Source organism: Chiloscyllium plagiosum, unplaced genomic scaffold (assembly GCF_037043375.1).
Source record: "Chiloscyllium plagiosum isolate Xiang-an unplaced genomic scaffold, Cpla_swu_hap1 HiC_scaffold_26, whole genome shotgun sequence".
Lineage (NCBI taxonomy): Eukaryota > Metazoa > Chordata > Chondrichthyes > Orectolobiformes > Hemiscylliidae > Chiloscyllium > Chiloscyllium plagiosum.
The window spans coordinates 57,911,557-57,938,383 of NW_028270164.1; the positions used below are offsets into that span (position 1 = coordinate 57,911,557).

Here is a 26,827-nt window from a genome sequence, read left to right on the forward strand (position 1 = left end):
TAATAAAGGTAGAGAGGTTATAAAGGATATGGTGTCCAAACGGATCAGTAAGGAAGATTTTACAAACACCACACAGTATGCTGGGGTTACATGTAGCACAACACGAATCCAAGATCACTGTTGAGGCCATCTTTTTGCTTTGGTTAGACCCTCGTCATATGACTCTGATACCTATCATGTTGTACCTATTTGGTTTCTCCTAGCACCATGTTAGTTTTTATTTGTTGTAATTATCTCTCTGCCTTAATTACTCAGATCATAGGTCATTCCTTCACTTGTTATTCAGCCTGTTGACACTTCACTCACACCACTTGTACTATTGTTTAACACTCTTAATTACCTAGAATTTATCTTGCAATGATCGCCCCACCTATAAATTCTGTGCCTGTGCGCTTCCCTCTACTTCACCAGAGGAAGGACCAGCACTCCAAAATCTTGTGATTTCATATAAACCTGTTGGACTATAATCCGGTATCATGTGACTTCTGACCTTCTGACTAACGAGATGCACACTCAGCTTGGGGTAGTGGCAGCAATCTTTAAATTTTTAGGCTGAAGTCAATTTTCATTTATTTTAATCCATTCACCGGTTGGAGGCATCAATGGGCTAGCATTTTACTCCTGAAGGGCTTTTGCCTGAAACATGGATTCGCCTGCTCCTTGGATGCTGCCTGACCTGCTGTGCTTTTCCAGCACCAGTCTAATCTGGACTCTAATCTCAAGCATCTGCAGTACCCACTTCAGCCTAGCATTTCATTGCCCATCTCTTAACAGTCCTTGAGAAGATGGTGGTAAAGCTGTCTTTTTGAACTGCTGCTGTCCACTTGCTGTGGATAGACCCACAATACCATTAGGGACAAAGTTCCAGGATTTTGACCCAGTAACAATAAAGAAACGGTGATATAATTCCAAGTCAGAATAATGATTGGCTTTGAGAACTTACCGATGGTGCTCTTCTATTTGCAGATGAAGTGATTGTGGGTTTGGAAGGTTCTCAGGAGCCTTGGTAAACTTTTGCAGTGCATCTTGGAGATGGCACACACTGCAGCTAGTGAGCGTCCATGGTGGAGGGAGTGGATATATGTAGATATTGTTCCAAACCAGCAGGCTGCTTTGTTCTGGATGGTGTCAACTTCTTGAGTGTTGTTGGAGAGACACCCATCCAGACAAGTGGGGAATATTCCATCATACTATTGACTTGTGCTTTGTAGATGGTAAACAAGGAGTTGGGATGTAAGTAACTCGCTACAAGATTCCTAACCTCTGATCTGCTCTTACAGCTGCTATTTATATGGCCAGTCAAGTTCAGTTCCTGGTCAATGGTAACACTCAGGATGTTGATAGTGAGTTCAGAGATGATGCCATTGTATGTCATGGACAATGGTTAGATTCTCTCTTGTTGCAGATGGCGATTGCCTGACACTTGTGTGGCATGAATGTTACTTGCTATTTGGTAACCCAAACCTGGATATTGTCCAGGTCTTACTGCATTTGAACACTGATTGCTTCAGTATCTGCAAAATGGAGAATGATGCTGAAAACTGTGCAGTGAACATGAGTCAACAAAGCATAGTGCTGGAAAAAATACAGCAGATCAGGCAGCAACAGAGCACCAACAGAGCTGATGTCTTGGTCTTAACTCTTCATCAGTACAGGGGAGGGGGAAAAAGGGCTGAGAAATAAATAGGGAGTGGTGGGGCTAGGAGAGTAGTAGCTGGGATCGCGATAGGTGGGCGAAAGTAGGAGGTAATTGTGATGGGTCAGTGTGGAACAGACAGGCGGAAAAGAAGATGGATAGGAAGGTCAGCCAGGTCAACCTTCCTGCCCATCTCCCTTCCCACCTATCTGCTCCACACTTCCCAATGATCTAACATAATGATCTCCTACCCTCGCCCACCTACCACCATCCCAACTACCTTCCCCCAAGCCCACCAACTCCCTATTTATTTCTAAGCCCCCTTCCCCCTCCCCAGTCAACTCTCTTGCTCCTCAGATGCTGCCTGACCTGCTGTGCTTTTTCCAGCGCCACACTTTATCGACACTGACTTCTCCAGTCCTCACTACCTCCCAATCACTGAACATCCCAATGTAACCTTATGATGGAGGGAAGGTCATTGACAAAGCAGCTGATGATGATTGGGCCTCAGGCAGTACACTGAGGAACACTTGGAGCCAAGTTGACTGACCTCCAACAACCATAACTAAGTTCCTTTCTGCCAGGCATGACTGCAAACTGTGGAGAATTCCCCACAACCTCAGTTCTTAGGTCCCAACTTTGCTAAGACTCCTTGATGCCACATTCGGTCAAATGCATCCTTGCTAACAAGGGCAGTCACTGTCACCTGTGGGTTGGTGGGGGGCATGGACCTGACAGTTTTCGTCCCCACCCCATCTGTGTTTTGGAGAGAGCATTCCTCCACAACTCCCTGATCAGATCCACAGCTCCACCAGCCCACCCTTCACCTTCCCCTGCCATCGCAAGAGCAAAACCTGCACTCACACTTCTGTCCAAGGCCCTAAAGGCTCCTTCCACATCCTTGAGAAATCCACCTGTACTTCCACACACCTCATCTACTGCATCGGTTGCACCCACGTGGTCTCCTCTACATTGGGTAGAGGGGATGCCAATTTGTGGATCATTTCAGAGAACATCTCTGGGACAACTTCACCAATCAATACCAGTGTGGCTCAACACTAACTCCCTCTGCCAAAGACATGCAGGTCCTGGGCCTCTTCCATCGCCAAATTCTAACCACCCGACACCTGGGGGAAGAACGCCTCATCTTCTGCCTTGGGATCCCCCAACCATATGGGATCAATGTGGATTTCACCAGATTCCCCAGTTCCTCTCCTCCCCCACCTTATCCCAGTCCCAATCTTCCTATTTAGCACCACCCTCTTGAACAGTCCAACCTGTCCATCTTCCTTCCCATCTATCTGCTCCATCCTATCACTTTCATCCCCACATTCAGATACCTATCACTTTTCCAGCTACCATCCCCTCAGCCCCAGCCTCCTCTCATTTATCTCTCAGCCCACTTGGCCGACAAGCCTCCGTAAGGGCTTATGCCTGAAACGTCGATCACCCTGCTCCGCTTTTCCCACACCTCACTGTTTGACTCTGGTCTCCAGCATCTGCAAGTCCCCACTTTCTCCACACTGCTGACAACACCTTCCATCACTTTAATACTGAATACTCAATTGTTTCATGACAATTGAGTAGAATTTTAATTCCAGATTTTATTGAATTCGAATTCCACCATCTGCCATGGCTGTATTTGAACCCACAGCCCCTGAACTTTACTGAGGTCTCAATTAATTAGGTCCCTACAGTATAGAATTACTAGTCCAGCGACAATATTACAAAACCTTTCCAGTTAACCAGACTCTAATTGTGAAGGTGACTCCTGGGTGAGGCAGGTTTTTTTCCCCCAGACCCTGCCTGAACTGTAGCTGCTGTCACTGAAAACCTGGTGATGGTCACCACTTCACAGACAATATCCCAACTAGGATCATCACTACCAGTGATAAAGGGAAACCATCCATTTTAGCTTTTATGTTATCATTTAAATAGGTATCCCACAACCTACTAAATTCTAGACTACCTCCCCTCTGCACAGTGACCAATGACAGTATAATATGGTGCTTCATATAAAGCAGCCAATTCGAAGATTGGTTATGTAGTGCAGCTTTAGGAATGTGCATGCTTGTTCTGCACTGTAGACGTTGCAGCACTTTCAATGATTAATGGTTTGTTGTCGAATGATAGAAGTCTAAGGGTTCTACTTGGCTAAAGTGCATGATAGAGCAGCAGTCTGATTGGTTGTAGTCCACATGCAGTCATCCAGACAGCTAGTGTTTACCATAATATTCCACAGTGAAGGCCCCACAATCACTGTCACAACTTGTGCAACTATAATACACAGCTGAGCTTCTGTGACATCGCATCTGTCAGAGAATAATTGTAGAACAATGAAATACTAGAAACAGGGCAAAAACAAAGTAGCAAAGAGGTACTGTTTGAGACTAACTTCACTCAGTGGAACAATTCTCCAAGGCAGACTCATTTCCTTGTCAGAAGGTCCTTATTCAAGGAACAAGGTGGATAAAGAACTGGTTGAGCAACAGGACACAGAGAGTAGTAGTTGAAGGGAGTTTCTCGAAATGGAGAAAGGTGACCAGTGGTGTTCCACAGGGGTCAGTGCTGGGGCTACTGTTGTTTGTAATATACATAAATGATCTGGAACAGGGCACTGGTGGCCTGATCAGTAAGTTTGCAGATGATACAAAGATTGGTGGAGTAGCAGAAAGCATAGGAGACTCAAATAATACAGGAGAATATAGACAGACTGGAGGGTTGGGCGGAGAAGTGGCAGATGGAGTTCAATCCAGGCAAATGTGAGGTGATGAGTTTTGGGAAATTAATTCTAGAGTGAACTAGACTGTAAATGGAAGAGCCTTGGGAAAAGTTGATGAGCAGAGAGATCTGGGAGTTCAGGTCCATTGTACCCTGAAGGTGGCTGCACAGGTGGATAGAGTGGTCAAGGAGGCATATAGTATGCTTGCCTTCATCAGATGGGGTATTGAGAATAAGAGCAGGCAGGTCATGTTAAAATTGTACAAGACATTGGTTCGGCCACATTTAGAATACTGTGTACAGTTCTGGTCGCCACATTACCAAAAGGATGTGGATGCTTTGGAGAGGATGCAGAGAAGGTTTACGAGGATGTTGCCTGGTATGGAAGGTGCTAGCTATGAAGAGAAGTTGAGTAGATTAGAATTGTTTTCATTAGAAAAAAGGAGATTGAAGGGGGACCTGATTGAGGTCTACAAAATCATGAAGGGTATAGACAGGGTAGATAGAGATAAGCTTTTTCCCCCAGAGTGAGGGATTCAATAATAAGAGGTCATGCGTTCAAGGTGAGAGGTGAAAAGTTTAAGGGGGATACATGCGGAAAATACTTTACACAGAGGACAGTAAGTGCCAGGAACACGTTGCCAGCAGAGGTGGTAGAGGCAGGCACGATAGATTAATTTAAGGTGCAAGTGGACAAATGCATGAGTATGTGGGGAGCACAAGGATACAGATCCTTAGCAATAGGGCGATAGGTTTAGACAGTGGATTTAGATTGGCACAGGCTTGAAGGGCCGAAGGGCCTGTTCCTGGGCTGTAAGTTTTCTTTGTTCTTAACAATGGCTGCAGCTAATAGCTCCACCAGAGACAGAATCTAAAACAATGATTTTGAACCTTAATCTTGGGTTCCTTAGAAATAAAGAAATCAGATCACCTGGTTACTACAGTTAAAAATTACACCCATGCTGAAGCTCATGTGTGTTTGTACATATTCATTGCTTCAAGATCGGTGAACTGATTTTACATACCTGAACAAATGCGAAAAGATAACTGAGATAATATTGTTTATATATGCAGCACAGGCACTGACCATTAGACCACATCACGCTCCACCCGACCGCCTGTGCATTCCCACAGGGCACCACAGGGAGAGCGTTCTTGTTGAACTGCATTTTCATCCTTTACTAAGGTTTTTTTAGATTAGATTACTTTACAGTGTGGAAACAGGCCCTTCGGCCCAACAAGTCCACACCGACCCGCCGAAGCGCAAACCACCCATACCCCTACATTTACCCCTTACCTAACACTACGGACAATTTAACATGGCCAATTCACCTAACCTGCACATCTTTGGAGTGTGGGAGGAAACCGGAGCACCCGGAGGAAACCCACGCAGATACGGGGAGAACGTGCAAACTCCACACAGTCAGTCGCCTGAGGCGGGAATTGAACCCGGGTCTCTGGTGCTGCGAGGCAGCAGTGCTAACCACTGTGCCACCGTGCCGCCCACTGGTGTTGTGCTTCATCATCTCCCGAATGCCCCTTTAATACTCACATCCCAAAGCGCAGTGTCCCGGAGACGTATGTCTGCCAATGTGCACAGTAGAACATGAAGACCCCAGCAAAACAGCAGAAGAACATCCAGTCTGGGTTTGTTCCCAGCTGCACAGCGATGCAGATCCCCAGAACCACAAAAACTGGAGAAAGGAAGTAAACAAAGTTTACTTATTCTGAAATCACGCACCAGAGAATCAAACCTATCTTCCGCAGCTAGAAATGGTCCAGCAAAATGCTCCTCAGCCTGGCAGCCTCGCAAACAGTTCTGTTAAAGAGTCGAGGATTAAAGTAAGACCTATTGAGGAGCAGCAAGGAATAAAGTTTACCTTCCAGCCCATCTAATTATCTTTGTTTAATTTGACCACTAGGGTTAGCTGAATGGATGTGAAGATATCAAGCAGGTTCTTCCCTGACCTGACCTTCACCCACAAAGGTTTAACACTCAGAGTGCAAGGAACAGTCAGAGGTCTTGATGTTAGACACTAATGTGCTTCACAGTATGGATGATTTGAAGAGGTTAGATAAAGATGACAATGTAGCAAGATGATGCAGAGTATAAAGGGCAGCCTCATTAGGCTTGAAGTTAGGCATTGCAGTTCACAATTAAAAATACAGAAAAATAAAAAGAACACTAAGGCATTAGAGATTAAAGTCACATCAGGGCTAAACAGAAAAAAGAAAGAATGGAAAATAGGCCCTTCAGCCCAACAAGTCCACACTGATACTCCAAAGACTAACCCACCCAGACCCGTTCCCCTGTCCTATATTTACCCCTGACTAATGCACCTAACACTATGGGCAAGTTAGCATGGCCAATTCACCTGACCTGCACATCTTTGGACTGTGGGTGGAAACCGGAGCACCCGGAGGAAACCCACGCAGACACGGGGAGAACGTGCAAACTCCACACAGTCGCCTGAGGCAGGAAGTGAACACGGGTCCCTGGCGCTGAGAGGCAGCAGTGCTAACCACTGTGCCACCCTAGACTAGAATCATTTCCCTCTAAATACAAAGCATTCACTACAAATAAGATGAATTAATAACAAATATTGAAATTGAAAGGTTTGACCAATAGACATCTCAAAGTAAAGTTTGCAAAGTGACCAAGATTGAGAACTAAATATTCCAACTAACTTAGGCTGGGCAAAATAAGAGGAAATTGCTCTAATAAATTAAATGATAAAGACAGTTGTAAGATCAAAAGGTAAAATCATGCCTCTCCTAAGCAATGGGCGTGAGACATTGGTGGGAGCGGTTTATTAGAGTAGAGGAGAGTAGCTTTTATTAGTCATTTCTACCATATACAACTGTACAGTAAAAATCCCCAAACAGTAATCGCATGGACGGCAGAGCGTAAAACTCAGTAAATTAGAGGCAATAAAAGTAATCACAGGATTTTAATCATTAGCCACATAAAATAAATTTGCCTCACAGTTGCACTAAGAACACTTAATAGAATGCGCACAAAATGGTTTTCTTGATCAGTATACCAAGGAACCACTGAGTGAATATGGGATTTTGTAATGGAGCACTGTGCTATGAAAAAGGTTAATTCGGAACATTGCAGTAAAGGGGGAAAATGGAGACATTGATAACATCACTGGATACTGCAATAGTTTACAAGCAGGCTGAAGGTAGAGACAGATCAGTTGAGCATTGGTAAGAACATGCCAGACAGAATACAACGGGACAAAGTGTGAAATTATCCACACTGACAGCAAAAATAATGAAGCAGATTTACTTCTGAATAGCTAGAGACAAATGAAACATGCATACACAGCAAGCAATTAGGAAGGTGAATGGCTCACTTTTGTTACAAATGAACTTATATGTTTTGTAAAGAAATTATATGTTTTGGTGTATAAATGGCGGGGTTACGCCTCGATTAGCGTGTGCAGTGTTGATTTCTATATAAGGAAGAATGTACCTGCTCCATAGGGATCTTAACCAATGTTCACTTGACTGACTCCCAAGATCAGAGAATTGCCCAATGAGGAGTGATTATGTCCACTGGGTTTACATTCCTTCAAGTTTACAAGGATGAAAGGCACACTAAATGAGGAATGGGTAACCTCCCTACACAAGGCTGACTACCAGACACTAGCCCCCAACTTGGCTTGACACCAGCCCAGACATGACCAGAGTTCAGTATGGGTCATTTCTATGTGATCAGAATTTCTCCAATTTATAAATCTATAGCAGTAGAATAAGAAGTGTTTTGGCTGTGTCAAGCATTGCACTGGTTCGGCATATTGATCATTGATTCCAAGACAGTGAGACACAGCCTTGACCATTTCAACATCATGGTGCATTGTCCAGTCCTTCCATTCTTCTGCTCCTCCGATTTGGTGCAAAACAGGGCTTTGGATCAAAATCCTGGAATTCCCTCCTTTTTGGCATTGTGGACTCTAGTGGTTCAAGATGACAGTCAACACCATCTACCCCATGGCAATTAGGAATAGGCAATAACTATTTGCCCAACTAACAATTCCCATACCCCACAAGTAAATAAAAAACTCCAACATGCTACTAAATACAGAAAGGAGGAACACAAGATGGATGAATTTGTGGCTGAAAAGATAGTACAGGAGAGAGGGTTTCAAAATCCTGGAACTAGCTCTGGGCAGGGTGGGAAATGGAACCTGTACAAACTAGATGGGTTGCAAATGAATACAAGTTAGGACCAAACTTTTGTCAGCGCGATTAGAGACAGTTCACATTAAACTGGCAATAGTGTGAGAACTAGAAGTGAATATTAGGAAGAAATATCAGGGTGCACAAAATAATGGATGAAACGATTTGTATTAGAAAAGAGAGAAGAAATAAGAGTGAGTATGTGAGAGACAGAGAAAGATTGTGAGGGAGCATGGAAGGCAGGAGAAGGAGAGATGACCTCCTGGTTCATGGGCCCTTCTTATTGCTCTGCCAAACTTGGTTTCTGGACTCTCTTCCTTTCCTTACTCCAGGGGTGATCCCATCCTATCCACCACTGAAGCGTAGTTCAAAAATGTACATGCTTACCTGTGCATGAGCAGGAATGCACTTTGACATGCTATCACACAAAGCTCACCCAATGATGTCAGTGATTTCCCAACAAGCACACCTGCATAGTTGCCAGGAGTTGCTGGTATCAGCAAACACTGCCTTCCTGAATACGAGGTGTTCAGGAATGATAAGGTAAGTGACTACTGGTTAAGGAGAACATTGCAATGCTGGAGAAAGAGAATACCCCAGAGAGAACTGATTTGACTAGTGCTAAGAAAAAAATAACAAGCAATTACATTGTTGGTTAGGTGACCAACTTGTATGTAAGGAAATAACAGAACTGCAAACTTATAGTGTAGTCATAATCAAGAACTTTAATTAACCAAATATTGACTGGGAATGCAATAGTAAGAAAAGAAATATTCACCCAAGTTAGCCAGACATGACAACCCATAGCAATGGCACTTCCAGTCTAGGAGAATTTTCCACAACAATTTGTTTCCAGTCTAATGAGAAAGGAGGCATTGCTCGACCTGGTTCTTGGGAATAAGGTGGACCCATTAGATAAAGTATCGATGGTGGAACATTTAGGAAACAGAGATCATTGGTTTAAATAAGGTTTAGAAAAGATGGCAGAAAAGAACATTCAATAATGAAGTGAGGGAGCTGACTGAGTTAAAAACAGAGCTGGGAGAAAAAGTGAGGGCTGCAGATGCTGGAGATCAGAGCTGAAAAATGTGTTGCTGGAAAAGCGCAGCAGGTCAGGCAGCATCCAAGGAGCAGGAGAATCACCGTTTCAGGCATTTCTGAAAAAGGGCTTATGCCTGAAACATCGATTCTCCTGTTCCTTGGATGCTGCCTGACCTGCTGCGCTTTTCCAGCAACACATTTTTCAGCTAAGAACAGAGCTGGACTGGAATCATTATTGGTACCTTAGTTTTTTCTGTTAATAGGAATCATCTAATCCTTGGTGCACAGAAGACAACTTCAAAGTTTGCAGATGATACAAAACTTGGAAGCATTGTAGATTGGGAGGATGAGAGTTTATAACTAAAGGGTATTGACAAGTTGGCTGAATGGGCAGATAGGGGTGAAGTGATGCATTTTGGTAGAAAACTAATTGGAGTGTGTAAAGTATGGAGCACACCGTAGGGAACACAGTTGGAGTATATGTTATTCTAAGTTTTATTAAGGGGCAAAGATTACAAATGTACAGAGATCATGCTGAGCATGTATAGGACATTAGTTTTACATCAACTGGAGTAAGTGCAGAGTTATGGACAACACTCTTCTGGGCGTGAATGCGTTAGACAGAATGAAGTTGTCAATAATGGTTCCGGAGAAACTTCAGTTGTGAAGATAAACTGGAGAAGTTGGGACTGTTTATCTTGGAGTGGAGATGGCAGAGGGGAGATTTGATGGAAGTTTGGAAGCTGTATTGTGTACAGACCACGATACATTAATATGTTGAAAGCAGTTCATAAAACCTAGAATAAGTGGCTTGCTTTGAGAAAATTTCTGTACCCTTGAATTTAGACACGTCAGAGGTGACTTAATTGAAATATATAGGATCCAGAGTGGACTTAACCAGGTGGATGTGGATAAGGTGATCCCTCTTGTGAGAGAATCTAGAATAAAGAGTCATAATTTAAAATGAAGGATCATTTTAAGACAGATGAAGAAAAATAAATCTGAGGGTTTAGGAGCTTTGGAATTCCTTTCCTCAAAGAGGCAGTGGATGCTGAATCTTTAAATATTTAAAGCAGAGTTTGATAGATTCTTTATGACCAAGAGAACAAAAGATCGTTGAGGGGTATGCAGGAATGTAGAGCAGAGGCTAAAATCAGATTGTCACGATCTGACTGAATTGCAGAGCAGACTCAAAAGGCCAAGTGGCCTACTCTTTTTCCTTGTTCATATATTCATTAAGCTAAACTCATGAAGGGTCTGGACAGAGTCAATAGGGAGAAACAGTTTCCACTCTTAAAAGGATCAAGAAATGAGCAAGTACAGTTTTCAAGTAATCTGCAAAGGAAACAATCGTGTTGTGAGAGAAAATCTTTGCACACAGTGAGTAGTTAGAGCCTGGGAATCCAATACCTGGAGGCAGGTTCAACTGAGGTAGTTAAAGGGCATTTGTTTCTAATCAAATAATTATCTACGTGCAAGGATATGGGGTAAAAACTGGAGAATGATACCAAGTCAAAATGCCCCAAGAGTTAGTGCAAGCATGACAGGCTAAAGGTCTCCTTCTACACTAACAATTCCGGTGTTTTTAATTTTTGTAATTCTGTCAGACATCCTATATAATATTGCCAATCCTGTTTTGAGCTTGTCTGGGATTCTAAGTCCTCTGCTTGGAAAAGAGATAGTTCACAGTTTCACCTTTGAATGCATGAAGTAGGCAATTATTTGAAGTGTTTGCCAGCTTGTTCCTGTCCTCCGAGTACAATTGTATCGCTCATGGGTTTGACTGCTTCTATTTCTTCCCTTTTGCAGGGACGGTTTACTCTTTTGTTTATCCCACACTGCTGAACTTTTCCCAGGTCTTGCAATGCTTCCTCTAATCATTGCAATGTGTTTCTATATTTTCTTTTATTCATACCAGTAAACGAGTTTTTCTTCTCTTTTGCACTTAATATGTTTCTTTTGAACTCATTGATTGATAATGTCTATCCGTCCTAGATTCTTAGCATTATTCCTTCAAGGACATATCCTCTAGTTATAAAGCCCAAGATACAAAATGATAGAGATCCTTCTGAATTTCTTCTAGCACCTTGTGCACATACCCTCCCAGGTCCCTTGGCTCCTGCGTCCCTTTTAGAATTGTAACCACTACTTTATTGCCCTTCATTTTTCCTACTAAATGTTTCACTTCAGTCCTCCTTGTATTAAATTTGATCTGCCAGTGTCTGCTCATTTCACCAGTCCATGTCCCCTTAAGGTCTATCACTATTCTTTCCTTAGTTTCCTGTATCACTAGTCTCGATTCCTAGGGAAGCCCTTGTAAACCTTCCTCCAGTCTGAAAAATAACTGTTCACTACTACTACTTCCAGTCACTCAACCAACTTTATGCTCATGCCTTCTACTCCCATTCCACTTCTGGGCCTGCATTAAATGGCCTTCTAAAGCCATTGGTTACAATAACCGGAATAATCACACAGGAGAGGTTTCGGTATATTCAGCTGATAAGATACCCACCAGTTAAGCGGGGTCCTACCTGTGGAAAGTGAATCACAGCCATGGTCAAACAGTTCTCCAAGAGGACTACTGCTATTGGTTCTTCTCGCCTGCTTCCCATCTATAGCATCAAGAGACTGGTAGATGAAAAGGCCTAAAGCACAGGCCAAGTATGCCCACAAAGGTGCCTGTAGAACATAGAAAATATCAAATGAGCCCAAACACAACACCAGACACTCTCACACACCAGGAACAAAATCAAGGAATAGATGAAGAGAATCACATAGAACAAGCACACTGACAAGTGTGAAGTCGCATCAACTGAACACCACATTGGATCACAAGTAGCACCATGTACAGAAATAACAACTTATTATGATAGTGATCATATCGCATTGAAACACATTGGGATGTGTCATGGTCCTGACAGATGCTACAGAGATGTAGGTCAGTCTTTTAATAAACAATTTCACTCAACAATATACTTGGGCTCAGATATGCCACCAGCTCAAAAGAGTAATGGATTATATTAAGATGTTTCCTCTGTACCGTCAGAGCTATTTGCATTGGCAATGTCAAACCCTGTAGTTCTGTTGGAGGGTTAAATGCAGATAAGTCTATTATGCAGGACTCCAACCAACTCTAATCAAACAATATTCCCACAGTAATGGGCAGGACTGCTGCTTCTAACAGAAGCTGGGGGACACCCTTCACTCCTGAGCCATCTCAGCACCTACAATTCAAGTCTAACCTAGATAGCTAAAACAATCTGCCCTTTGCAGATAGGCTAACACAGTGATTGTCTGCCCAGACCTGTGGACCAGAGACAGAAAATTACACCAGGGAAGCCTTAAGTTTAGCTAAATTAATCTGGAGTAAAAAGCTAGCATCAGAAGTGGAGTTATTGGATTGTGGTAAAAACTAAATCTGGCATTAGTCCACATAACAAGGCAGAAGCTTTCAGAACCATCTGTGGCTACAACTGTCAGGAAGGAGGTCTACCTCACCATCTTCCCGAAGTCCCCATAACAAAAGCCAGTTTTGGACCAATTTAATTCACACCACATTTGAAAGCATGTCAGGACATTCTAGACATAGAGAGCCTACAAGTCCTGACAATATTCCAGCTACATTTATGTGATTCTGAGATATTATTGGAATACATGTACTCAGAAATAGCAGCACGCTTAGCCGAACTAGTCAGTTCGCATGGAGATGACAACAGGGAAGCGTGTCTTATCCACATGACAACAAAAGCAAATTTAGCCAATTACTATTCCAGTCTACTCTTGATCACCTCAGCAAAGTGGTGAAAACTTGCTCTCCCAACAACCTTCTCACTGATGTTCAGTCTGGATTCTGCACAGACCACTAGCATCAGACTTCATTAGATTTAATAGCAAAAAGGACAGAAGAACTGAATTCAGGTAAAGGAAGAGTGACTGCCCTTGAAGATCATATAACATAAGACAGACATAGGTCATTCAGCCCATTGCATATGCCTTGCCATTTAACAAGATCATGGCTGATTAATCTTAACTCTGCTTCCATCCCTTTTTCCCATAGTCTAGATGGCCTGATTGATCAAAAATCTCTGAACTTTGATTACACTTGATGACCTAGCCTAGTTTGGCCTCAGCAGGAAAGAATTCAAAATTCACTACCCTTAGAAAATAATCATCTGTCCTAAATGGGTGACCCCATACTGAGATTAGTTACTTAGACTCTCCCACAAGGGGAAACCACCTCTCAATATCTCTCCGAATGACAAGTGTTTTTGCCTCCACCCGCTCCAGTCGCACAGGCGACTGACTGTGTGGAGTTTGCATGTTCTCCCCGTGTCTGCGTGGGTTTCCTCCGGGTGCTCCGGTTTCCTCCCACAGTCCAAAGATGTGCAGAGTCAGGTGAATTGGCCATGCTAAATTGTCCGTAGTGTTAGGTAAGGGGTAAATGTAGGGGTATGGGTGGGTTGCGCTTCGGCGGGTCGGTGTGGACTTGTTGGGCCGAAGGGCCTGTTTCCACACTGTAAGTAATCTAATCTAATCTAAATGATCAATAGCTCGAGCCAACCTCCTGACATCACTCCCCCCACCCCCCTGCATACTGCATACCCCTGCATACTACTTCTAACCAAATAACCATCCAACGCCCTCTTGAATGTCACAATCGAACCTGCCCACACCAGAGCAAATACACATCTTCGCCCTTTCTTCTTTTGCACATCACTTCAAATCAATGCCCCCTTGCTCCTTTTATGAGCAGGAACAGTTTCTCCCTATCTACTTTATTCAGCCCATTCATAATTTTGAAAACTTTTACCAGATCTCATCTTAGGAGAAAGTGAGGACTGCAGACGCTGGAGACTAGAGTTGAAAAATGTGATGCTGGAAAAACACAGCAGACTAGGCAGTATCCGAGGAGCAGGAGAATCGATGTTTCGGGTATAACCCCTTCTTCAGGAAGGAGCCCATTCCTGAAGAAGGGCTTATGCCTGAAACGTCGATTCTCCTGCTCCTCGGATGCTGCCTGGTCTGCCGTGTTTTTCCAGCATCACATTTTTCAACCCCAGATCTCATCTTAGCCTTCTGCTCTTCAAGGAAGACACCTTCCATCCATGGTCTCAATTTACACGTCTCGTTGTCATAGAGAGACTGGCAAGGAACTCTCCATGGAAAATAGTTCCAACTTCTTCAATCTATCTGCATAGCTGAACCTCCTAATTTCTGGAAGCATTCCTGTGAACCGCTTCTGCACTCTCTCCAACATGTTCATATCCTTCCTGTTATGTGGTACCCATAACAGCACATAATATTCCAGCTGAGGTCTGTACTCTGTGCCCCTATTAATAAAGCCAAGGATACTGTATGCTTTACTTACTGCTTTCTCTCAAAACTTGCAATGATCTGTGTACATATACACCCAGATCTCTGTGCTCCTGCACCCCTTTTAGAACTGTTCCCCCTATTTGTTTTTAGATTACTTAGTGTGGAAACAGGCCCTTCGGCCCAACAAGTCCACTCTGACCCGCCGAAGCGCAACCCACCCAGACCCATTCCCCTACATTATTTTGTATTGCTTTTCAATGTCCTTGGTACAAAAACACCATCACCTTTCACTTGACTGCACCGAAATGTTTGCTCACCAATTTGATCATTAAAATATATTGGTAAAAACAAGGGCCCAATCCCAACTCCTGGAAAACCTTGCTACCAACTTTACTCCAATCAAAAAATATCCATTGATAATTACTATGTCTGATCACTCAGCATATTTTTCAATCCATCTTCCCTTTCAAACCCCCTAAAACATTGTAGGTTTCAATAAGAGCTTCTCCCATTCTTCTAAACTCCAAGCCCAACATACTCAGTCTCAACTTTAAACAAAGTCCCTCCACACCCAGATGTTTACTTGGACCTGTACCTGTCCTTAGATCAGGTGACCAAACTTTGATTTGATTTATTGCCACATGTACCAAGTACAGTGAAAAGCAGGGTTGACAGATCATAACAAGGACATAAAGATCATAAGGTGAAAAAACAACTTGGATAGGGTAAGGCATACAGGTTTCACTGCACAGGATGTGCGCCAGGCAAGATCAACATTAACAAGATCAGCATTATTTGAAGTTAGACAGTCCATTCCTCAGTCTAATAATGACAGAGAAGAAGCCATTCTTGAACCTGCTGGTACATGCTCAAGTTTCTGTATCTTCTGCCTGTTGTCGGCCTTTCCAGGGCTATGAGACGTGTAAATTGAGTCCATGGATGGGAGCGGTCATCTTGAAAATGCTCCCTTATCCCAACTCTTCATTGGTTAGCCAATCCTCTATCCATGCTAACAAACCACCCATAACACTATGGGTTCTTAACTTATTAAATAGCCTTATATGTGGTACCGCATCAAGTGCCTTTTGGAAATCCAAATGTTGCACCAACTTGTTCTATTTTATCTACCCTGCTTGTTACTTCAAAAGAACGATATTAAATCTGTCAGGCATCATTTCCCCCTCATGATTCCATTAAATTTACTTTACATCCTTCATAACAGACTCTGACATATTTCCAATGTCAGATGGGAAGTTAACTGGTCTATAGTTACTGATTTTTGTCTCATTTTTTGAATAAAGATGTTGATTGGGAATTTTTCACACATCTAACATTTTTGGAAGATGAGCATCTATTATTTTTGCAGCCACTTCCTTTAAAATCTTAGGACTCAACCCATTAGTCCCATTAACTTCCTTGGTACTTTTTCCTAGTGATAGCTATATTTATTTCCTCCCCTTCGCTTTAGCTTCTTTAAGAACATTTTTAAGAATGTTGTCAATGTCCACTATGGTGAAAAATGACGCAAAGTATTTATCAACCCCTCTGCTATTTACTGGTTCCCTATTAGATTATTAGATTAGATTACATTACAGTGTGGAAACAGGCCCTTCGGCCCAACAAGTCCACACCGACCCGCCGAAGCGAAACCCACCCATACCCCTACATTTACCCCTTACCTAACACTACGGGCAATTTAGCACAGCCAATTCACCTGGCCCTGCACATCTTTGGACTGTGGGAGGAAACCGGAGCACCCGGAGGAAACCCACGCAGACACGGGGAGAACGTGCAAACTCCACACAGTCAGTCGCCTGAGGCGGGAATTGAACCCGGGTCTCTGGCGCTGTGAGGCAGCAGTGCTAACCACTGTGCCACCGTGCCGTCCTCTAATCTAATCTATTATTGCTTCTCAGTCTCATTTTCCAAGGGGTTCCCGCTCACTTTGGCCTCATTCTTCCTTTTTATATATTTAAAGTGCTCACTGCCCATTTTTTTACTTAACTGTTTACATGGTTTGTTTTTTCTCATTTTGTTTTTGGTTATCTTTGTTGGATTTAAAGCTTTTCCAATTCTCTGGTTGCCACTAAACTGTGCCTTGAAGTATGCCTTTTCATTCAGTTCGACACTATCCTTAACTTTCTTAGTTAATAATTGCCAGTTTGGCCCATTCCTAGGGTCTATATTCCTCACTGGGTTATTTCATAGTTTCGTAGTAACAGAAGCACAAGTTTCCATTTGGCCCATCGAGCCTACTCCACCATTCACTAAGATTATGGCTGATCTATCCATCATCTCAACTCCTCCTACCTCCATTATCCCCATAACCCTTAATTCCCCTACCATGCAAACCCCATCCAACTGTGTCTTGAATATATTTAATGAAGCGGTCTCTACTTCCTTGGGCAGAGAATTCTATACGTTCATTACTCTTCTACTAAAGCAGTCCTAAATCTACTCCCCCTAATCTTGAGGCCATGTCCCCAGTCCTAGTCTCACCCACCAGTGGAAACAACCTGCCTGCCTCTATCTTATCTATCTCTTTTATAATTTTATATGTTTCTCGGTATGGACTATTTTCTTAAACATCTACGTTTAGCACAATTATTTCAGGCCAAGATTTCTCACTCTCAAGTGCTACGGTCACTGTTCCCTGGGGAATTTCTGACCGAGATAATTTATTAAACCGACCTCGTTACACATTGCCAGATCCAGAATAGCCTGAATCCTCGCTTAACCCAAAACACACACTGTTCCAGGATACTCTCCCAAGAAAACTATGAATTCTTCTGTACGGCTTTCTCTGCCAATCTAATTTTCCCAGTTTACAAGATTAGTCCTGCATCATTAAAGTACTGTCTTTTTCTCACATCTCATAGACCTATAGACCACTCCCACCAGTGTCTTCTTCCCCTCATTATTTCTGATGTTCAATCATATGGATTGTATACCTTCCAGTCCTAAATTATTTCTCTCTATTGTACTCATTCTATCATGTACTAACATAACCTAATACATTTCCCTTCCTTTGGGAAATTCTCATACCCCTGAATATTTAGTTCTAAGCCTGATCTCCTTATAACCGTGTCTATATAATGGCTAGAAGATAAAATCGATTAACCTGATACAGTGTGCACTACATACTTCTGAGGATTACGCAATATAGTAGAAAAGGGACAGGAGCAACATGGATGTAAAATTGGCTGAGGGATAGGAAATGGAGAAACTGGGTATTTTATGGGTTTGAGGGAGATTTGTAGAGGAGTTCCCCCGGGGATCTGGTATTGGAGCATTTGCTTTTCCTGACATATATTAAAGATCTTAACCTGGGCTTCGAAGGGACAATTACAAAATTTGCAGATGAAACTTGGAAGAGTTGTGAAACATGAGGTCCACAGTGTGGAACTCTAAAATGATGCTGACAATTTGGCAGGGTGGGCAGTAAGGATTAATGCAAGAAGTGATAGACTTTGACTGAAAGAACATTGAAAGATAACACAAAATAAAAGGTAGAATTCCAAAAGCAGGAATTCTGAAAGGTAGAATTGCAAGAGCAGAGAGATCTGGGTGTGTCTGAGCACAGATCATTGAAGGTGACAAGACATGTGGAGACAGAAATATAGCATGCAGTACTCTTGGTTTTATTAATAGGGGTGTTAGAACAGAGGGGTGATGTACAAGACACTTAGTATTCATTCATGAAAAATGGACATCACTAGCTGCACCAGCATTTGTTGCCAGTATCTAGTTGGCCTTCAGAAGGTGATGGCAAGTAACTTGAACCGCTGCAATCCATTTGCCATAGATAGATCCACAATATCAGGGACTTCCAGGATTTTGACACAGTGACAATGAAGGAATGGTCAGAGAGTTTCAAGTCAGGGTGGCTTGGAAAGGAACCTACAGGTGATGATACTTCCATGCATTTCCTGCCCTTATCTTTCTAGATGGAAGGAGTTGTGGGTTTTGAAGATGCCGTCAAAGGATCTTTGGTGAATTTCTGCAGTGGTGGAAGGAGTGCATGTTTGAGGATGTGCTCTCAAACAAGTGGGCTATATTACCCTGGATAGTATCAAGTTTCTTTTGAGTGTTGTTGGAGCTGCACTCATCCAAGCAAGTGAAAGGTATTCCATCACACTCCTGACTTGTGCCTTGTAGTGGTGAACAGGCTTTGGGGAGGCAGGGGGTGAGCCACTAGACACCATTCCTAGCCACCGACCTGCTCTTGTAACTACAGTGTTTAATTTGTACAGTTAAATTTCTGGTCAATGGTAACCTCCAGATGTTGACAGTGCTGGAATTTTAGTGACGGTAACAATATTGAATGTTGGGGGGTGGTAGATTGCCTCTTATTGGAGATGGTCTGCTATTCGTGTGCTGTCAATTTGTTATTTGCCAGTTTTCAGCCCAAGCCTGCATATTACCTACATTTTGTTGCATTTGAACATGGAGTGCTTCAGCGTGAGGATTGGTGAATATTGCTGAACAGTGCACAGTGAACAGCCCCACTTCTGACCTTATGGAAGGAGATAGTTGAAGGAGAAGATGGTTGAACCTAGGACACTGCCCTGAAGAACTCCTGCAGAGATATACTGAGCTAAGTTGACTAACCTTTATGATAAGGTCTGTACTAACAGATTACTGTGCATGTTAATAGGTTAATACATATGCAACAATCCTTATGCTAGCATTGTATGGAGTGCTGCTGGTATTGTTAATCATGGTGTTCTCTTTAGTTGTTCTGAATAATGTGTTTATTCACTCATGGGACATAGACATTGCTGGCTGGGCCAGAATTTATTGCCTGCCCTAGTTGCCCTCGAGAAGACAGTTGTGAGCTGCTTTCTTGAATTGATGCGATCCATTTTGCTGCAGGTAGAACCCAATGCTGTCAGCAGAGTGTTCCATCGATGTATTGAAGGATGAAATTTGTAGGGAACCCAAAAATCTCTGATGAACTTGTACACAAAAGGTAGTCAAAAAGGTTGTGCTCATTACAAATCTAAATAGCAAACTATTTAGAGCCTCTGCCTTCACAAAGCTGCCTTCATTGTCAATAAAGAAGAGGATGCAGTCAGTATCATTGCTAGGGGTTGGTAGAAAGGCAATTGGATTCTATAAAATAGATGTGGTTAAAAGGTTTGTCATAAAATCAATAGAAAAGTCACTTAGTCTGGATGAGCCATATACAGAGGGAAGTAAACAGAGGCTCTAAAACAAACTTCCCATCCCAATCTGGAGGCAGATTCTGGAAGACTGGAATACTCGAGCATTGTGGCTCAGCGGTTATCACTGCTGCCTCACAGCACCAAGGACCCTGGTCCAATTCCAGCCTCGGATGACTGTCTGTGTGGAGTTTGCACATTCTCCGTGTCTATGTGGGTTTCTTCCAGGTTTCTCCCATAGTCCAAAGATGTGCAAGTTATGGGGAACTGGCCATGCTCAATTGCCTGTACTGTGTAGGGATGTGTAGGATAGGTGAATTAGCTAAAGGAAATGCAGGGTTACAGGGATAGGGAAGAGAGTGAAGCTGGTGGAATGCTCTGAGAGTCAGTGTGGACTTGTTGGGCCATACAGCCTGTTTCCACACTGCAGAGATTCTATAATAATCCTATCACTGTCCAAAAATAAGAAAGGATATAAATCCACCAGGTACAAATCAGGCATCCTTACACAATATTTCTATCCCAACAATTCTCCAATGCAGTCTCGAATACCTAATTGAACCTGCTACATCACACTTGCAGGCAGCGCATTCCATTCCTGAACTACCTGTCATGTGACTAAGTTTTTTTTCTCATCGCCCTAGCTTCTTTTGCACTTCACATTAAACCTATGCCTCTCATTCTTGTTCATTTTATTTACGGGAGCAGCTTCTCCCTACCTACACTATCCAGCCTGTTCATGATTTTGAAAACCTTGATCAAACCTCCTGTCAGCCTCCTTTCTCTCAAGGAGAACAGTCCCAGCCTCTTCAATCTATTCTCATAGCTGAAGTTTCTCATTCCTGAAGGCATTCTTGCATACCATACTTGCACTCTCTCTCGAATGCTGTCACAAAGCTGGTTCCTTTTCTCAAGAATGCAGTGCCCTTGGGTTTTTTCAGAATGGTAATAAACTGTTCTCGGTGCCGATTAGTCTTATTTGGTACAGAGATTAAAGGGCATTGAGGGGCCTTTTTGTTTATATGTAAACAGATGAGACTTCAGGCCAAAGTGGTCATGCTTTCAAAGTGACCTGTAGAATGAAAGGAGAGGGATCAGCTCTCCAGGTGAGCAGTTTAGTTCAGTGCAGAACTGGTTGGGACTTCAACAGTGAGCTGTGTGAAAACTCTCTCTTCTGCCTTTCTAAACTTCAACCTGTAAGCATCTGACCCTTTTTTATACTGTGTTTATGGGACTGGGACTGTTGTGCATATTTGGAACAGCACATTTAACTCTAGTTTGGATAGACTGAGTTCTGTAGGGATTCTTTATTCTGTTCTTTGTGTTTCATTGGGTAATTTTGTGAATTAATTTTTGTCTGTGTTAAAATCTCGTAGTCAACTCAGCTAGCTCACTCCGGATAATTTTTACTGTGTACTTCCTGAAACAAATTGCAAAGTTATGGTCTGGGCTGCCTGCTTAAGAATGTTTTGAGTGGTCGGGCCTAGTCCATAACAATGCATTCATATCTTCCCTATAATGTGGCATCCACAAGTACACATAAACGCCAGGTAATTTCTAACAAAGGAAAGGCAATGACCAAGTGGTATTATCACTGGACTAGTAATCCTTAGCTAAAGTACCAGGATCCCAAGTTCAAATCCCACCACTACAGATGGTGAAATATGTATTCAAAACAGATATGGAATTAAGAATCCAATGATGATCCGAATGGAAAAAAACTCCACAGAAACTGCTTTCCTGTCACCAAGTCACCCTTTATTTACAGTGTATAGTACTTGACACTGATCCAGCTCCCTCAATGCCAGTTCTCAGACAGAACAGAACCTCTGACACTTTTTGTTCTTTTGACACTCCTGTTTATGTCTGTCAGCCACAGCTCCCTGATTGGACCAGGTTAACAGCTCCAATCACTACACATGAAACCACTTTGAAAGTGAAAGCAAACCGATTCAATGGCAACAGCTCTGTACTTTAGTTTATATTTTACCAAACAGTTTAGTAGGAGTCAGTCATTTATAATTTATCACAATCTATTCATTAACAAGAATTATATTAAACACATTATGAAATCTAACAGGACATACACATGTTTCATCTGATCTTAAAAATTAAATATGCTGTCCAGTAAACTGCTCAATGGTAGGATTGTAAGTGATGAAATTAATGCCATATGTAACAGAATAAGTAGCACTGAGCCACATATTTGTTTTGTCACTGCCAAGCAATATATTTTACCATATATATTTTGAATCAAGCAGCTTAATTGGAATATTGTTAAATTGTATTTAAGGATCCACCTACACCCTAATTAAAATGTACTGATGGGGCAAAGGCAGGAGATTAGCACGAGGTCATAGTGTTCATTGAAGAGCTGGTACACACACGATGGGACAAATCACCGCCTTCTGCACTGGGTTCAAAGGATTTGAATTATTATAAATTGGAAGGAATTTAATAATAGGATGCTCAGGAGACTAGGAGAAAAGAGACACAAAGCCAAGTACTCAGTATGCTTCAAGGAGAATTGAGATAGCTATAACAAAAGAAGTCGTCACTTTGGTACAGCTATACAAAGTCCTGGTTAGACTACAGCTGGTGTATGATTGTGAAAGGATAATAATAGATTTGGGAGGAATGCAGCACAGGATTAATTATTACAGTCACACAGCACTTTTCACCATTACTGTGCATCTCAAAATAGTTTACAGTGTCACTGAAACACCTCTGCAGTTGACTTTTCTTTTTACATTAAACCATTTAGGAATTGGTGTGTATACAGCAAGGTCCCACAAACAACAATGTGATAATGACCAGATAATAGTGGTATAAAAATTTGTTTGGTCACTCAGGAAAGTTATTAAGAAATACTCCCTTCACAAAGTGTAGCAGAAATGTGGGTCACACTATCTCAAACTGTGAGCCCAATTAATCATTTGTAAACAACCAGAGAATGCTGGAGAAATTCAGCACATCTGGCAGCATCTGTAGTCAGAGAATCAGAGCTAAAGTTTCAAGTCCAGCGAACCTTCATCAGAATGAAAAATAGGAGATGGTCGCTTAACTTCACTCAAACTATTCACTGAGACAGTGACCTCAATTTCTTTGCATTCCTCATCCATTCTAACCTATGTCCCTCCAAAGTTACTGCACTCTCAGACCTAACCCTGACGTTATTACCAAGCCTGCTAACAAGGGCGGTGTTGTGTACTGACCTCTATCTGTGATGGCTGAGCACAATCCTTCTCTCTCCTGCTGCCCCCTCCCCGACCACGATCCCTTCATGTGACATCAGACAGATGTGTCCACAACCCACTGAATGGGTCAGGGGAGCAGAGAAATTAAAGTGACTGATGTAACATTGACAGTTCTCAATGAACCGGTTAACTGCAGATAAGAGACCATTGCCAACTAACCTCACTTCATCTGGGAATCTCCTCCCTCTTCTCCCAGAGCTTCACACCATGTAGTCTCCCAGCCCCATAAAACCCAATTCTCCCCTTCCCAAAATCAACAAGCAGGACTGATCATTGTTTCAGTCTGTCCTTGCCCCACAGAACTTATTTTTTCCTACTGTGACTCGATTGTTGTCCCCCTCAACAAGTCTATTCCAACTTATATCTGTGATCCTTCTAACGTTCTACGTGCATTCAAAATTTTCAGTTTGTTGGCACCAGCCGTCATCTCTTTATTATGGAAGTGCAATCCCTCTACAAGTCCAGGACAGTCTGAGGGCTCTTTGCTGTTTTCATGACAGGAGGCTTGAACTTTCTCATCCATCACCACCCTCCTCTGCTTGGCTGAGCACACCCTCACTTTGAACAACTTCTCCTTTAACTTCTCTCACTTCCTCCTGATCAAGATGTGGCCATGGATACCTGCATGGGCCCCAGGTGTGCCTGCCTCTTTGTGGGCATCATCGAACATTCCTTGTTCCAGTCCTACTCAGGCTCCCATTCACAACACTATCTCCAGCATCGATACCATCATCAGTACTGCTTCCCTCTCCTGTCTGGAATTGGAAACAATTTATCAACCTTGCTTCTAATTTCCACCCCATTCTTACCTTCACATGCACTATTTCTAACTCCTTCCTTCCCTCGCTCAATATCTGTTTCCATTTCCAGGGATAGACTGGCCACTGATATCCACTACAAACCCAATGACTCCCACAGTTATCTTGACAATACATCCTCAACACAACTTTCTGAAACAACTCCATTCCATTCTCCCAGTTTCTCTGTTGCTTCTATTCTGATGAAGCCACCTTCTGAAGGCGCCACAGAGTCATAAAATCATAGTCATACAGCAGAAACAGACCCTTCAGTGCAACCAGTCTGTGTTAAACATAATCCCAAACTAAACTAGTCCAATCTGCCTGCTCCTGACCTACATCCCTCCAAACCTTTCCTATTTGAGTCCTTAAAAATATCCATTTTTCTTCAATCAAGGATTTCTTCAGCTGATCAATGCATTCCCACACTTCATCTCTTCCTTCTCGGTTTGAATGATCCCCCAAGTCCTCAGTTTCGACCCTATTAGCATCGAAAGGATTATAAAAGTTGCCATTTCTGCCACCTCCAGCAGTGTGCTACCACCAGACAAACATTCCCCTCCCTTATCAACATTGCACGGAGACTGTTCCAATCTGGACACTGGTCCATTCCTCAACCACTCCCAACACCTCCATGGCATCTTCCCATGCAACCACAGAAAGGCTAACACTTGCCTATTTACCCCCTCCCTCATCACCAAGGCCCCATACACACCTCCCAAGTGAAGCAGCCATTTACCTGCACTTCATTCTGGAATTGCTGCCTGGGTGACATCTTTGCAGAACATCTGCACTATCTGTATAAATGACCCTGAGCTTCCAGTTGCCTGATACACACCACCGTATTCCAAGCTAACATTTCCAGCTCAGGCCTACTGCAGATGTACTCGTGCTCAAGTGAGACTCAGCACAAGCTAGAGAAACACCACCTCATCTTCCATCTAGGCACTTTAAAGCCTTCAGGACTCAACATTGAGTTTCACAACGTCTGAACATACACACACCCACTTGCTTGTTTGTTACTTTCCCCAAGCCACTAAGTCTTGCTATGAACGGGCTGGGCCTAGCACACCAACCAATTTTCAACCATTTATGCTTCTCGTCAGAACCCTCCTAGCAATTATCCCTCCTCAGTTTCTCATCAGCAATGTATATTTGAATATCCTATTTTCTCTCTCCAGGCATCATCTTCATATATTCTTCTATTCCCGCCCCAACTCCAAGCATTTTCAGTTCTGCTTTCTGCTGATAGGTCATTGGACTTGAACTATTCATTTTTTTTCTCACTACAGATGGTGCCAAACCTGCGGAGTTTCTCCAGCATTTTCTATTTGACCTTCAGATTTCCAACATCTGTGGTTCATTTTTAGAATCTTGATACGTTTATACTAACCAAACCTACTGTACAAAAGGGAAATAGATCCAAGGATGACAGGATATATTAGATTACATTACATTACAGTGTGGAAACAGGCCCTTTGGCCCAACAAGTCCACACCGACCCGCCGAAGCGAAACCCACCCATACCCCTACATTTACCCCTTACCTAACACTACGGGCAATTTAGCATGGCCAATTCACCTGACCTGCACATGTTTGGACTGTGGGAGGAAACCGGAGCACCCGGAGGAAACCCACGCAGACACGGGGAGAACGTGCAAACTCCACACAGTCAGTCGCCTGAGGCGGGAATTGAACCCGGGTCTCTGGCGCTGTGAGGCAGCAGTGCTAACCACTGTGCCACCCACTAATTTAGAATGGGATATACATCAGCCACATTCTAAATGGGTTATAGGAGCTAAAGTATCTCTTCGATATCTATGTTTCTGACAGCCAGTTCCAAGTATTGTACACACTTACTAACCCAGTCATCAGGCAGTGGGCTACATCTATTGGTTTACCTGTTTGGCAGGGTCACCTGGATATTGGTTAGCAGGCAGGCAGCGGCGTATGCCATTTGTGGTGGAGTCTGCAGTACGTACCTGTTCAGTGGCGGTCGGGCAGTACATCATGAGGATGAGGGTGGTGCAGACATTGAGCGCCAGGCCGGTGATGGTGATGAGATTGGGAGCGACCCAGAGCGGGAGGCGGCCGACCAGCCACTCCCACCAGGCCTGCATGGCGGGCTCCAGCAGCGAAGAGCCGGCGCTCCGGTACCGGTGCTCCTCCAGGCGCTTCAGCTGCTGCCGGTTCAGGGGCTGCTGCAACAGCGAGTTCAGGCCGAGGCCCAGGCCCAGGCCCAGGCCCAGGCCCCGGCCCCGGCCCATCCCCGCGCTCCCACGGCCCGGCCGGTGGGCGGCGGACAGCGGGCGGTTCATGGCCGACCCCGGGTGCACCTCCCCCGCATCACTCCGCCGCGCCGGGCGCCGCTCTGCGTTCATGGAGCCGGTGCTCGGTCCGTCAGAGCCCGGCCCGATCCGGGCTTGCCCCGGGCCCCGAGTCAGGGTTGTCCCCTCTCCCCGGGCGGTGTCCCCGCTCCTCCCCCCCTCAGACGGACCGGGCTCGGGCTCCCTCTCCCTCTGTCCCTCCCTCCCCGGCGGACGGCGGCTGATCCCCGTCCCAAGGCCCCAAGCCTGACTCCGGTTTCGCCGTTTCCCTGGACACTGCCGCCACTGACCCGGAAACACTGAAGGTCAACCGGAACTGACGCGCCGATGGGTCCGGATATCGTCGGGGAGGAGGAGGAGTCTCTCCAGGCCGGGCCTC

General features: G+C 43.6%; 1 protein-coding gene across 2 annotated transcripts in view; it reads right to left on the reverse strand.

Moving 5' to 3' along the window:
- LOC122563337 (choline/ethanolaminephosphotransferase 1-like) overlaps nt 1–26,571 on the reverse strand; it is a 39,937-nt gene extending 13,366 nt beyond the window's left edge. The window contains exons 1-4 of one of the 2 annotated variants that reach the window (XM_087973774.1): nt 26,104–26,571; nt 12,118–12,265; nt 5,910–6,051; nt 3,864–3,948 (exon numbers count right to left, since the gene is read on the reverse strand). In XM_087973774.1, the coding sequence (XP_087829900.1) occupies nt 3,864–3,948; nt 5,910–6,051; nt 12,118–12,265; nt 26,104–26,502 (774 nt within the window). In that variant the 5' untranslated portion in view covers nt 26,503–26,571. The remainder of the gene's footprint in view (nt 1–3,863; nt 3,949–5,909; nt 6,052–12,117; nt 12,266–26,103) is intronic. The other variant, XM_043717089.2, reaches the window with a different exon arrangement.
- Nucleotides 26,572–26,827: the final 256 nt, after the last annotated feature.